Here is a 15,446-nt window from a genome sequence, read left to right on the forward strand (position 1 = left end):
AAGCAGATTGAGCAGCTGGGGTTTGTAACTTAGTAGACCACAGAAGTTACACCTTCCAGAGGCATTAGGTGTTCAGGTGTCGTTTTCAAGGATCTTGGTGGCTGGCTGGCAGGTGCCATCACACAGAGATGCTGGCACCAAGGCAGAAAATAAGAAATGACACATTCACACTGTTTATTTTAAGTGTGATGTTTCTGGGAAAAATTGAGAGGAGAGAACAGTCTTTTTGGATAAGAAAACATTGTTGCATCAGTTTCAAAGCCCAAAAGGACTCCAAATTCAGAGAGTACCTCTTGCTCTGTAGGCAGGAGAGAAGATCTCTTACAGGCTTTTTTCAGAGATGCAGAAGGAGTTTTATACTTGTGTGCTTACTCCTTCGTGTGCAGTTAGTTCCCTCCCTGTGGTATCCTGCAGTTTAAGATACACTTTGAGGGAGTAGATGAAATTCCACTGAAACTTTAAGATCAATATCTCTGGCTGTTCTTTCTCTTTATGTTGTTGTTATTAGTTGTTATTCCTTCGCCAGGACCTTAGGAAAAATTGACAGCAATTTTTTTGTCTTGTTCATACACAGAATTTCCTGTTTGGAAAGTTATTTCGGTGTTTGAATCTCTTCATGGACTTCTCTCAGTCTCTAAAACTGTCTGCATATAACAGTTAAATGCATCAAATTTCCCAGGAACTGAATGCTAATTGATAGAGGTGCATTCAGTCATAGTGGCACAAAGTATCTCTACAGACCTGGTTTTGTTGAGAGGTAACACTTGAGACAGCCACAATGCATTCTTTACATAGTACTCCTAAATTTCAATATTGAAATACGCATCAATTGCTTGATATTCACTTTCAGCCTTTAAATGCCTGGCATAGTAGAGAAAAGAGGTGAACACCTTTATTTTGTCCTGATTTGTTCTTGGTGACTTTCACTGTTGTTTTCTAACACTTCCCTTGTTTCTTTTCCAGTACCTGACTTCTATTTTTTCACATTCCAAAATGTCATGTAGTACCTAGTCCATCTTGAAGCAGGTCAAGCCACAGAAATCAAGTTTTATTTTCAGATGGCCCAATTTCTTTTCATTAACTTGATCAGTCAAGCAAAGAACATGAAGACATTGCATTTTTATGGATGGATAGAAATGCTCCCCAGATAGGAACAACACACACTAATCACATCTATTTTTGGTTGCCAGTAAGCAAACTGAAACTAAGGAGAAAGAAACCCTTAGGAGACTTTTCATAACTACAGGGTCCTTAGAAGTTATAAAATCATTAGATTTGACTGGAAAGTGGTGTGCTTGTCTCCACTAGAAAGAATATAGGAAAATACAAACTCAAACCATGGAATTTCCCACTTCCCTGTGGGAGTAGTGTAATTCTTGAGATCAGCTTCAAACCTTAAGATGTAGCCAGGTATAAAGGCCACAGCTTTGTAGGCAATATGCCGGTGCATATATTCAGGCGTGATTTTCTTCGCAGTATTTTCAAATATGCATATATGCAGCATTCGTTGCTCTAAAATTATTTCTTTTCAGAGGGATGAAGCGGGGCAATTTTTCACGGTCATCCAACCCAAGTACATTCCTTTTCAGGAGAGAACTGTTAAATAAGACCAGACCAGAACAGTGCTTCAACTCTAAAGTCTGCTTGCTTGTTTTCTGGAAAACACACAAGGATAAGGACTGCTTGTTAAGCACTTGTTCTCATTCCTGTGTACTTGCCTATTGTTCCATTGTGCATGTAACACACAGCTTCTTAAGATGTACATTAAATGGCTGAATAATACTAAAGGGCTTTCATGTGTCTAGTTGAAAGATCTCTCTCTCCAATTTATTTTGTAATCTACAGAATTCTTCCTCTGATAGCTGTTTGTGTGTTTCTGTTTTGTCACTATAATAAAATTCCTTTTCAGGATCGCATTGTATCAATGACACTTGATAAGGAATATGATGTAGCTGTGGAAGCCATTCGATTAGTCACGCTAATACTTCAGTGAGTATTTTTCAAAACCTGTATATTCCCTTTGAAAGCCAGTAAATTTAATTGACTTCATTTCTTTGCACATGTGATCTGTTATTTTACACTTAGTGTGAAGTTGAACCGAATATGTAATAATATGGTCATGAAGCTAAAATAAGATATTCCATCTCATGGAAATACAATAGGCGAATTATAAAAATGTATTGATGTATTGAGACTATTAGTACATCCATTGTTGTAGAAGAATGCCAAAGGGCATTTATACCTTTTGCCAAGGGCAAAATGATTGTCCTCCCCAAAACAAGTATCTGTGGGTTACATTTGCTAAAATAATTCTAGCAGTAACTAAGCAAAGATCCAGTGTTAGGAGGTTTGATTACCTGACACAGCTGAAAAGAGAGTCATCTGGTGACATGGAAAAGATGTCAACAACCTTGATGTCAAGTTGTCAACAACCTTCAACACCCTTGTTTGGGTTATGTGGAGGTGGCAGTGGTAGCTTGTAATTTTAAACACTTGGCCATGCAGGAGGAGACATGCTTCCAGGCCCCCAGCTTTTTCCTACAGGGGTGCAGTGGCTTCCCTGAGGCAAAGATCCAGTCCAAAGATCATCCCACACGTTGACTGTTTGAACCAACCTGTCCACAGCAGCCTCATGAGTGTGCTGCTGGAGGAGAACTGCTAAGCTTTTATTATATATTCATTAAAACATGTTAAAGAAAATCTGTTTTACAAACAGATGCATAGAATTTCTGCATAATACTTTTCTTCCCAGTGGCTCCACTTTGAAGAACATTTTTGGACATGCAGAATTTGGATGAAAGATTAGACAAGCTTTTCCTCTTAGTGAAGAAGTCTGGACTTCATTTTTTTATTTATGAGTTACTCTGCTTTACAGATACTAGACTTGTAATATTGGGAAGAAAGGAAATCTCATACTGTTACATTTTTAAAGCAAATATAACAAATATGATGACAAATGAAATGAGAACATATCTATTCCCTACATTATTAGCAATGTTTGGGAACACAGTAAGATTTTAGGTCAAAAATTGTCCGGTGCACCTTTTTTTCCTGTCCTGTTTTCTCTTTGATTGCATGAGGAAAACAGCTAAATGCATTTAGCACCAGAATATGGGTCACGTTGAACAGCACAGGGCAATGTTCTGGCAGTTAGGAACTCCAAAAAGATGTCATGAAAAATCACGATGGGGAATGACTAATTAAAAATTATTTGTAGTATGAAGCCAAATGACATATAGAGTCCTGATACATTAATGTTTCTGATGAATGCTGACTAAACAATGAGGGAAATAATATTCCTGTATGCAACAGTGGTGATATCATTGATGGAATATAATTGTTCCATGGCTCATAGCATTTTTCAAGAATACTGCTGAAAAATGGAAGTTTTTCTGAGTTTCAGAAAACTCACACAAAAAAATCTACCTTGAGCTCAGAAGCTGTAGAAACCCCAACTGTGTTGTTTACCCAAGACAAGGGTAAAAGGTGGGTTGTTCTTGTCAATAAATAATTACAGAAAATAAACTTTTCATCATCTTTCATCCAGCACAGCAGGGTATGATTGGATTCAGTTGCTTGATGTTGAAAATGAAGTCTATATCTAGTCAGCACAACAACTACAGTAAAAGTGATGGACAATTTATTGTATCAGCATTATTGTACTTCTAAATGCACACCATGGTTCAATCCTAAAGTGATTATGTGTTGATTTGATTGGTGGATGCACAGTGCTAGTTCTGTGTCTCCACTTCATGACGTAATCTGGTTTAGTTTTCTGCTTCCCATGTCCAGAGCATTTCTGTGCCTTCTCCCATTGCTGTGGCAGTTTTATCCACCTGGCCTGGCCCTTTCAGCAGCTGGAACTGGGAGTATTCCTTCCTACTTTCCAGGCCAGCAGAGAGGCACCTCCTGCCCCGCAGGCAGCACACAAGAGCATGTGGACTGTCACATGAAAGGACTTAACTCCTGCCAATGGAGTAGGCCAGAAGGCTGAAGCAGGTTTTCCCAGTCCAAGATTTGAATAGTTTAAAAATTAAAAGCTTTGAAAGCAAACAGACATTGCTATAGAAGTAAATAAGTTTAAGAAAGCAATTACATTTTCCTTATGTAACATTCTAGGGTTTTAATTTAATAATGTTTGATAATGATTGTTTGGCATCTTGCAATAGGTGCATTGTAGTTAGTGGATGGTCTAAATAATTAAGCAAGGCAAGATTTGTAAGTAGTAGTGACATTTTTTTCATTATATCATTTTTAATATATATATATTGATACAACTTGGAGAAGGAAATCAAACTCTCAGTCTTACAGGCCCTTTAAATATCTCTCTATTTGGAAATTGAACCAAAGATCCTTGAAGTCAGTGTTCAGCAATTTAGGATTTTGTATGAAGGAAATCAGTCTTGTAGCTGTCAAAAATAAGTTAAGGGAGGTGAAGGGATTGAAATTAAACATTTGTTTTAGTTCAGGTGTTACTTTCTGACTTTTGCAGTGGAAGTGAAGAAGCTCTGTCGAATGAAGACTGTGAGAATGTTTATCACTTGGTGTATTCAGCACATCGGCCTGTTGCAGTAGCAGCTGGAGAATTCCTTCACAAAAAGTAAGTTATCAGGTACCCTGGAATAAGACCAGATTTGTGAATATTTCCTAGTAGAGTTAAGATCAAAAGGCAAAGAAGCAATAGAGTGAAATATCCCAATTTAGCAAATCAGATATTTAATTTAAAACACAGACTTATTCTCTTGTTTAAATTCAAGACCTAAAGACTTGAAGAAACTGGAATTACATTTTCCTTACTCTAGAATTCAGAAAACTTTTCCTGACTCCTCAAGGCCTAAATATAAAAGGCTACATAAACCTCCATATTAAAGTTGTTTTAAATCCTTTGATAGTATATATAAGGCCTATACATCCCTGATGGTCTATCTGGTATGCAGTCATTATTTTTACAAAGTTTTAAACCAGTTTATTTCAAAATTGTGAACTTGAGAGGTGTTGATGTAGTAATAATTAAGAAATTTGTTTCTAAACTCACTGACTTCCCCTAAAAATACATTACACCATGGTTACATCTTTCATGTACCCACTATGCCAAAGGAAATGAGCTAGCTTTTCCATGGATGTGAATCATACTGCATCAGTAACCATGACCAGGACATTGCCACATCATAGTAGTTAACCTTTTCACTTTAGTGTTTGCAGTTAAAAGTCTCTTAGCTTTAATTTTCTTTTTTCCCTTCATGGGTTGTGACATTAGAGTTCTTTAATATATCAGAATGCAGGTTATATAATTTTTCATGCCAAGATACACAACAGAAGAAAATAGCATAAAAATATGAGTTTTCGTTTGCCAGTGTTCTAATTTTCTGTGGTTTATTAGTGATTTAAAAATCTACACTGAAATTGTAAGCTTTTGTTGGTGAATTACTGGAGTTCCATCTCTGTGATCAGGCATTATCTGTTTCAAGGAGTTAATTTACAAAATTCAGTTACATGTAGATTCCTACATGATGTTTTAGGAGATGGTTAGGTTCTTTTTAAATATAAATACTGAAATTCCTGTGTTAATCAGTATGTGACAATTTTTAAAAATGCCTCAAAGGTAAATGAATTTGAAGACATATCTACACTTTAGCGTACTTAGTGTAAAGACAAAACTTTATCCGAACTTTTCTTTACAACAGGATTCTATACTGTGTTCTATAAATGTCTCCCAAGGTAAACAGCATTGAGAGAAGATTGTCCCATTCCTAACACTCATTTTCTCTTGGTATCTGCTAACACATTAGAGCTGGTGCTCCATTTTAAATAAGTTAGAATCTGCTTGAGGCATTTGAGGTGGGATTTATCTTGACTAATTTTATACATTTAAATATCACTTTATACATTTAGATATCACTTTCTATGTGTAAGCTAGTCATGAGACTTTCTCTCTGTAGTTAGCAAAAGAAAGCAAATAATAGAGAGGATCACTGACTCAACCCTGAGGTGGATATTTTAAGGTATTTCAGCACCTGCAGAGGTGCTTGTTTCTTATCTGTTAGCATAGGTGGGGGGGAAGGTGATGTCTTTAAAATACGTTTGTGTGTAACTCATCCTTCTCTTTTCAATGAATTATAGTAGTGAAATCGGAATACTGTGTTTCACATTTCTAATTTGCTTTGTGACTGTGGTTTCACTGTAAAAGCAAGGAACAGTTTTCAAACTTCTTGAAGTAAAACAATCATTGCTGTAGCTGTAATGTTAGACATATCTGAGATCTCTTTAAGCTAGCAAATGTGAGTGTTGAGAGTAGTTTGGAATTAGCCATGCATCAGGGAACTCAATGCAGAATGTATAATTTACCTGAAAAAAAATGGACTGGTAGCTTGCTTTATCCTTTATGCTGCTACTGGTACCTGAGATTGGTTGTTTAATGGGATGTCAAGTTTGTTTATACCATATCCCAGTCAGTGTGACCACAGTGAAGATACAACCTTAGTTTTTAAGGCACTAGTGGAATAAGTACTACCACCATTGTAAGACTTGATAAGTTAAAAATGCAAAACTATACAAATTATGCAAATATATAAAACTGTGCAAAATTTTTCAATATAAATATGTTTTGGAGAGCTTTTTCCTGTGTGAAATTCTTCCAGCCCTGTGAACTTGAAGACTCTGAAGATAAATTCATCTCTTCAAACAGGCAGAGGTCATGCCCTCTTTCCCTTGAAAGAAATAGCTTGAGATACTTTCACTATGTTTTATGAACAAATCTACCATATCAAGAATGAATGCTCATCGTATTATTGCAGAAATGAGATTTGTTTTGATAAACATGATAGCTCCTTTTGCTTATTTTTAGACTGTTCAGCAGACATGATCCCCAAGCTGAAGAGGCTCTAGCAAAGAGGAGGGGGCGAAATAGTCCAAATGGAAACCTTATTAGAATGTTGGTTCTTTTCTTTCTTGAAAGTGAGGTAAAAAATTCATTTTTAACCTTTACATGTTTAATAGAACCTGGAACTTAAGTAGTGATTTATCAACATACAGTAACAAGTTGTCTGTCTTTTCTTTTTTTTTCATAATTTCAGAAATACTATATGCCCTTTACCCTGCTCCCCATTTCCTTGTCCATCAAGCGAATTCAACTCAAAATCTTCTTCATGGTTTACTTTGCTCTTGCATGTCCCCACTGTACTCAGTACTGCATTGCTGGTAGTATGGTGGCTACCAGAATTCATTGCTACATAGAAATGTAACTGGTTCTTTTTTTAGGATAGCCATGTAAGGAGTATACCTCTGGAGTTACTCTTTATGGAGTAAAATCATTTGAACCAGAAAGGAACAAAAATTACATAATACCTCAAATTATGATTAGAATAATAGAATAATTCAGAGTGGAGAGGACCTGAGGGGCATTAGCTCAAAGCAGGATCAGCTGTGAGATTAGATGAGGTTGTTCAGGGCTTTATGCAGTTGCATCTTGAAAACGTCAGAGACTGCAAGCATACATACCATCGTATGTATCAAACACATTAAGCATTTGATGAACACATTCAGGATGGGATTGTTCCCATAGTTTATGTCTACAGAGATAGCATATATGGGAAGTTTTATGGTAGACATACTAATAGTAATTCAGGTGGGGAATGGCAGTGGAGTGGAGGAAAATTTGAGAAGATAAACTATCAGGATGCTCTGAAGATAGAGGGGGAAAGGTTTAAAAATTATACATTTGATTTGGTAATAGGTGGCAAAGGAAGACTGAAAGAAAGGAATGACAGAAATGTTTCTCTACAGAAGGGACAGTAATATATTTTGTGTAAAAAACAAAAGGAAAGGTATTGCCATCAGGTATTTTAATTGTTAGGAAGTCTTGAACAAGAGACTTGACTATGAGAATGAAAAGAAAGACAATCAGAGATGCTGAGAAGTAAGAATAACATTTAGATATGATGTTAATGTTAACATTTTTTTAAAACACCTTATAAACCTACAAATTAAGTCTGGATGAAATGTCACTACTTGTGTGAGCCTTCAATCTGCTATCTGAATGTATTTTTATTTCCATCTTCTTAAAAACTTAGATTGTAATAGACCATTGTATTTTCCAGTGAAAATACTTTAAATCTGAGTGTGTGTGATTGGGATTCACCTAGTGTTAAGCTTGTCTGTCCTTCTGAGAAGAAAAGAAACTCAGCTTTGCTCCCAGAGCCATGATCATTAAAGTGCCTTCCCATGCAAGCCATATGCTGCTCCCCAAGATCTCGTCTCTCTCAGGGCCAGTTTTTGCTATTGCTGGTTTTGAGAGAGTTGTTAGAAACGAAGTAGAATATTATGACTCCAGTTTTAATAAAAGTGTTAAAGAATTGGGAGTTTCCATCTGCATAGGACTAGAAGCTGTAAGCACTGCAGTATAAGAGGGGGCATTCAGAAGAGGGAACAGGTGAACCTGTGACAAGCATCAGTAAGCTCTGTGACACATAACATTTTGCCCAGAGCTGTCAGAAACAGAAGAGTAGGTAAATGTACTGACACCTCCTTCCCTACACTCTTAGATGTTTTCCAGTTAAGGAGCCAGTCCCATGTCTGGCAAGCAAATCAGATCTGCATATTGTGCTTGTTATTTTTTGACAGTGGTTGAAGATGAATTTATAAAACAGTAGAAGCCTGTGGATTATTACTCTCACTTTACAACAGCTGTGTTAATTCACATAGAAACATTTTTTGCAGTTAAAATTAGTGTTCGTGCTATACCCCGTGAAATCAGTAGGATTTCTGCTACTGTTTTCTGAACATGTAGCAGCATGTATGAAAAATAAATGCCTGTTCAAAACAAATATATTACAACCTTGTCTTAGTGTCATGTCACACCATCTCTCTTTTTTATAATGCAGTAAGAAAGTGAGGAAAGGTAAGTTTATGGCTTCTAGGTCAAAACTCTGAGAAAGTTTTTTCACAAACAAGCTGCTTTATGGAAAAGAAGCTCAATTTGTTTTTATTCCATTTTCCATTAAAACATATCCCCATTGTCATGCAGTTGTATCATTCATTTGGAAGAAAACCCTCCAGAGTTAGTTTCAAACTGAATTTTCTTTCCAACTAATATAAGAGTCCATGCCCAGGACACTCTCTGCGGCCAAATGATTGTGAAAGTTGAAAAACTGCTGCTCATACCAGAACGCTGTACTGATGGTTGCTTTGGATTTTCTAGTTGCATGAACATGCAGCCTATTTGGTCGACAGTTTGTGGGAGAGCTCTCAAGAACTGTTGAAAGACTGGGAATGTATGACAGAATTGCTCTTGGAGGAACCAGTCCAAGGCGAAGAAGGTATTTGTTTAACCTCTATACTTTATTGATATCACACAATATTGTTGATTATTCCTTAAAAAGGTGTTTCACTGTGGGTGATAGAGGTGTTTATGTTGTGGTTTGTTTAGAAAGCATATTTGAAGAAGATTTTAGTTTAATCCATTTTTAATGCACTTTGCTTCAAAAGCAGCATTTTTGTACTCTCGTTTTCATCCTGTGAAGTCTGCTGTGCTGTGGTTCCCTAATATTAAAGGCTATGACTTCTTCTTGTCTGAATGTTTAAATAACTAGTGTATACATGAACATTTCAATAAATTAAGTAGCTAATACAATTTTGAATAAAGAAGCACTTCAAGTGGTGTTAAAAGTGGGGCTTTTCCAGAGAATGTTAAAACCTAATGAATTCTCAAGAGGAAAAAAAATAAGGGAATTCTTTCACCATTATTTTCGAATCTCCTTTGGCTAATAGTAGATCTGTGTGCACAAGGTAGCCAGGGAAGTTGGTGGCAAAGAGTCCCTAACATTAGTGAGTGTCATTCAAGATCCTTTATAATACTTCAGGATTCTCCTGCTTCAGGGACCTTCGCAGGGGTTAGGTGGTTGAAAAACCAATGTACTCTTACTGCTTCTTGTATGGTGTGCTGATCAACTCAGTGTTTCAAAATCTGACTTTTTGGTATCCACCTGCTACAATTGTGGTATTTGTGTGGTAATTTCCTTAGGAAATTAGGCACTTTGGTTCTTTGTTTCTGCATAGCCTAGTGGGGTTTGATCCTCTAGATGTGACCAGAAGTACTTCCCAAAGAACAAAAATAATACTTCATGACAGTGAGAATATTTTTTAAGGAAGTGACAGTGAACAGTCAGTCGCTCTCTGTCCTCCATGATGCTCTTTATTTTGTAGATCTTTGTTATATTCCCCTTCATTCATCCTTTTTCCAGACTACATTTCTCTGAACTTTTTTCAGTTCTGTCATAACCATTTTGAGATGATGTGAATGGTAATTCAAAGAGCAAGCAAGAAAGCCTTGGTTTTATAAATGGGACAAAATTACATTGTCTCTGTTGTCCTCTGTTCCCTGTGTTTTACAACTGCGTTCACAGTTTTGTCTTCTTTAAGATGTCTTGCACACACATCAGAACTGATGTTGCTTGTTCTTTTCCCTCCATAGCAATGTCTGACCGGCAGGAGAGTGCTCTTATTGAGTTGATGGTGTGTACAATCAGACAAGCTGCTGAAGCACATCCTCCAGTAGGCAGAGGCACTGGCAAGAGAGTAAGTGGTACTGCAAATAGGTAGCTCGGACTTGTGTGTGTTACTACAGTAACATAAAATATTTTTCTACAATACTACATTTTGATGCTTTTTTTATAATTGGTGTTTCCTGTTTCATGTGAACATTTTTGAAGAAAAATAGTAAAAATTTAATTTCTGGACATGTATGGGTTTTTGTTTGTTTGTTTCATTTTGACTTTTGCTTTGCCGAGTTAAGTAATATAAATTTACAGCACAAAAATCTTTCTTTATTATTTTTTTAGACATTCTCATTATCATACCCCTGACTTACACTTGTAATGTACCTACATCTACAGCCCTTAATGCTAAGTCTAGATTAGAATTGGAAGTGTAGAGCTCAGGAGCAGAACAAGATTACCTCTGACTATATTCCATAAAAAGGAATGTGCTGCTCATACAGACGTAAAATTTGCAGACAAAGTCAACAGTATCTTAATCATGAGAGTAGTTAAGCGCTGGAACAGAAGCTGAGAGTTTGTACAGTTTCCATCGTTGGCAGTTTTCAAGACCTGACTGCACTGAGCACCCCGGTCTGACCTCTGAGCTGGCTCTGCTTTGAGCAGGAGGGGTGGGACTGGGACCAACCTGAATGAATCTGTGGTTTCATGTATCTATCGTCTTTGGTCTCTTCCACTGAGTGCCCTAAAAATTTAAGAATTTGTCATTCTGGCCGTATTGCAATCTAGCTGCCTCTATCACTTATTTTGTAGTGACTGTTTGGGGGTCAGTGGAATTCCATGCCTAAGGCTGGGCATGCACTTTTAAGCATTTCAGTATAAGTTACAAGGTCGGGGTGATCAACAGGCTTTCAGCTGTATTCTCCATAAATATAGCATCCATGTTGCAAAAGAGTCTCAGCTTCCCAAACGTATTTCCCTGATTTTTGGTAGTCCTCCTCTTATTTAGGTTAGACTAAAAAGAAATAAACCCATGTGAACATTTGGTACTTCTGTTAGGTTCTGCTCTGAATAATCATAACGAGTTTATTAAAGAAAGTCACAGACTTAGTTAAGGTGAAATCTGGAGATAGACTCAGCATTCTTTGTTGCTAAACTAAATGCAGTTACTTAGCTGCTTAATTTTTATGTGCCAGAAGCAGATTAGCCTCATGTCCAGAAATAGCATCCCAGGAAAAGCTCCAAGAAACCATGAATTTAAACGTGCTTTATGTACCTTAATTTATAAAGCATATTCTAAGAAATTCCTAATTTATTAAAGCATTTCAGGGGTGAGGGGGGAATCTATGAAAGCACTTACTCAAATTTACACAACCATGTATTATCCTGTGTTAGCAGGATTGTAAGCAGATCTTAACTGTGTTTTGTCTCTAGCTGCAAACCGGTCTAGTAGACAAAGCAACCTTTAAATTTCACAAAAGTTTGATGTTTGTATTTTCTGTTTGGAGCACTAAATAATGTCACTATTAGCTTTCCGGGTATTTTTTCTGTCTCAAGAGATCTACAGTTCAGTTCACTTAAGTTCAGCAAATTGCTTAGTCTTAGATTTTCAATGCCTGTATTTCTTCAAAGCTAAAGAAAACACTTCAGTAAAATAAATTTCACCTTCTGAAGGATGATCAAAAGAGCCTCAAGATCATCCTAGGGATCCAGATGAATTACTAGCACCACTGAATAGCAGTATTTGGTCACCAGAATATGACTGGGTTGTAGCGGGTGGGAGCCTGACTTGCTAGCTGCATTTGTGTTGCCTTCTGGTGAGCTAGTGCCTTTTGCTGGCGCAGGTGATGCCGCACGGCGAGTTGGTACAGGAATTGCGGTTGCTGCTGTATGTATCCAGCTGTCTGCCATGTACTATGGAAGAGGTTTCTTACCCTGGTTACAAATCTATTCCCTTTCACTTCCATGGTTGTTTTTGATTTCTGCTGACGCAATAGGCTACCTGTCATCCAAGCACATGTTTTGTTTCTAGCTGTTCCTCCTCACTTAGAGAGATGTAGGTATGACATTTAGCTTTTGCTTCTTTTCAGTTAGATCATGAGTTGTGGGATGGTAACTGCAGGGGATCTCTGACTTGTCAGTAGAGGTTTGTCATGTTCTCATGATCTCGCTAGCATATTCTCTGAGTTGAAATGGGAGCAGATTTCTAATTATGCGCTCACCTTGTGAAATAGTTTCTTCTCTGACTTTAGCTTGTAACCCTTATTGTGCAGTCTGGCGGCTTTGCTATACATAAATCATTAGCTAACTTGAGTATTTTATTGTCATTATTTGTTTTCAAAAGTATTCTCTCATTTTCTGAAGCCAAGAAGCCAGATCTAAGCTTTTATGAAGCATGCTGTTTTGATTATTGTCTCTCTATTCACTGTTTCAAGGTGGTTTTGCTATGACAGCATTAGTAGCTTCAATGTATGTGTCACTGAAATTTGTAAATGAGTTCTGTGAACTTGGATGTATGTTCTCACTGAGAATTACATTCCAGTTTAGAGATGAGGCCATGAATCTGCTAATGAAAATCACTGTTACAGTGTGGTTTGGTTTTGGTTTTCTTAATTATACTTCAGTTCCCCCTGAGGTCTTACATTAACACTTTGTTTAATGCGTGAAAGCCAGAGCTCAATTCGCTGGAAGCAATAGCAAAACTTCCACTGACTTGGTTTATATTTGAATTTCAATCCTAAAAAATGTTGATGTGTTGAGACAATATCATGCTGGATGATATGATATTTTCCTTTTCAATCATGGCTTCTTAGGACACATGGTCCTTCCATTTAATCACTCTTCACTCCAAATGTGTTTGAGTTTTTTATTCCCTCCTCTTTTGATTTATTAAAAATACACTTGCATGGATTTTTGTTCATAATACAAACTTTAGAAAGAATAATGAATACTATATGCAGAAATTGTATTTACTTTAGTTATTTTTGATCACTTGCAGGTCTTGACAGCAAAAGAAAGAAAAACTCAGATAGATGACAGAAATAAATTGACTGAGCATTTCATTATTGCACTTCCTATGTTGCTATCAAAGGTACATTTTTGAACAAAATAAACTTCTCACTGGTATTTAGAACTGTCTTTAAACTTTTTCATTCTGTAGTGTAGGTGTTTGTTTTTACTTAACTATTTTTTTGTTTTGTTTCAATGATGTTCTAGTATTCTGCTGATGCTGAGAAGGTTGCAAATCTCCTGCAAATCCCTCAGTATTTTGATCTGGAAATCTATAGCACAGGCAGAATGGAAAAGGTATAGTACATTGGGCAAGAAGTCTGGTTGCTTTAAAGTATCTGATTACTATTCTGGTCACACAGTACTGTGCCTTCGTTTAGCATATTAGTAATCTAACCTTGATTTGGTGTATTCTTTGAATGACTTTTTCTTTGAGTTTCATTGTTCAGGTAAGGTGAAAGCTGAACTTCTTTTCTGATCTACAGCATCTGGATGCCTTATTGAAACAGATTAAGTTTGTTGTGGAAAAGCATGTGGAATCAGATGTTCTCGAAGCCTGCAGCAAAACCTACAGCATACTCTGTAGTGAAGAATATACAATCCAGAACAGAGTTGACATAGCACACAGCCAACTTATTGATGAATTTGTGGATCGATTCAACCATTCTGTAGAGGATCTGCTGCAGGAGGTTTGTTTTCTTAAAATGAATTTAGTTAGACTACCTAAAATATGCTATGATAAACTGCAGAAAAACATTCTTACCAAGTCATGACATTATCCATTTGAAGGTGTAGTGCAGCAGCAACTATTTCATAATTATTTGGAGCTATTTCTCTATGTAGAAAATCCCTTGGACTAGCCATTAAGCCTGCAAAGCATTGATGCTGTAAAACAAAGACCACAGCACAATCCTGCTTCTGAAAATTTAGTCTAGTATTTAAACAGTCCATATAAGAAATTAAATGGATGAATGGGTGAAAGCTCATGAAAAATGCAGAGAAAGGTGCATTTACATTAATGCTTGTGGTGATTCCAGTACTCCCAAATGGATATGCAGGCAGCAGAATCAAGATTGGATTGTGTCTTGAATGGAAGAGAAGATTTAGTAAGATATTTATAACGGCATATTGAAAGAGCTCTGGAAAGAATGAAATAAAGATACAGGTCTGAAACCTGGAGATACCTGGGATTTACTTGTAAGGATTTATCCTTCAAAATGCATAAGACAGAATACATTATATAAGAATAGAAACCTTACTCATTTTTTCTCTTTACATCAATTTAACTTTGTGTAGCACTACTTAATTTGTTGTAATTCTCATGCTTTTTAAACATAACTTAAGGGCTGCATAGATCTTTTTCTTCACTTCTAGTCATGCACTGCACTGTGGCAGATACATTTAATTTTTGATGTACATTTATAGAAAGTTAAGCTACAGTCTCTATTTTAGAATTGCGTATTAAAGAAAATAAGCTTTTTTCTATCTTTAAGTAATATGCCACATACAGGCATATTATATATATGGCTTGTCACATTGCAGAGTAAATAAAAATTTGTCTGTTGCTGTAGGAATGTACATGAGTAAAAAAGGCAGTGCACCCCGAAGCAGGCACTCCACAACCCAGAGGAGTTAGTGTGCCACTGTACATTCTTTGACAGAATACATTTACTTTGCTGTCTACCTGTCTGGCATTTTATATGTGCTTTCTCAGAAACTTCTGAGCAGAACCTGAGAAGACGTTCCAGAATTTGTGCTACATCTCTGCCCATTTGTGTGTGGCAAGGGAGTCCTTTCAGCTAATGCCACATTACACATCTTAGCCGCCTGTTTCAATAGCCATGGATTTTTGAAGTTCCTCATGTCTGGCCAACAGGACCAAAAACTCCGAGACAAAAACCTTGCGGAATCTGTTGCTGACTTGGGTAGCAAAAAGGGCTAAAGTTG

At 36.7% G+C, this 15,446-nt stretch overlaps 1 protein-coding gene across 12 annotated transcripts in view; it reads left to right on the forward strand.

The window, feature by feature from the left end:
* The window catches only part of STAG1 (STAG1 cohesin complex component), a 205,442-nt gene that overhangs the window by 143,221 nt on the left and 46,775 nt on the right, over positions 1-15,446 (forward strand). For all 12 annotated transcript variants that reach the window (XM_087740483.1, XM_087740482.1, XM_087740488.1 and 9 more), the window contains 8 exons: positions 1,910-1,989; positions 4,493-4,600; positions 6,845-6,959; positions 9,197-9,314; positions 10,469-10,572; positions 13,489-13,581; positions 13,707-13,796; positions 13,985-14,188. In XM_087740483.1, the coding sequence (XP_087596609.1) occupies positions 1,910-1,989; positions 4,493-4,600; positions 6,845-6,959; positions 9,197-9,314; positions 10,469-10,572; positions 13,489-13,581; positions 13,707-13,796; positions 13,985-14,188 (912 nt within the window). The remainder of the gene's footprint in view (positions 1-1,909; positions 1,990-4,492; positions 4,601-6,844; positions 6,960-9,196; positions 9,315-10,468; positions 10,573-13,488; positions 13,582-13,706; positions 13,797-13,984; positions 14,189-15,446) is intronic.

The sequence above is a fragment of the Nipponia nippon genome, unplaced genomic scaffold (genome assembly GCF_047370975.1).
Source record: "Nipponia nippon isolate SJK-2023a ecotype South Korea unplaced genomic scaffold, ASM4737097v1 scaffold_7, whole genome shotgun sequence".
NCBI lineage: Eukaryota > Metazoa > Chordata > Aves > Pelecaniformes > Threskiornithidae > Nipponia > Nipponia nippon.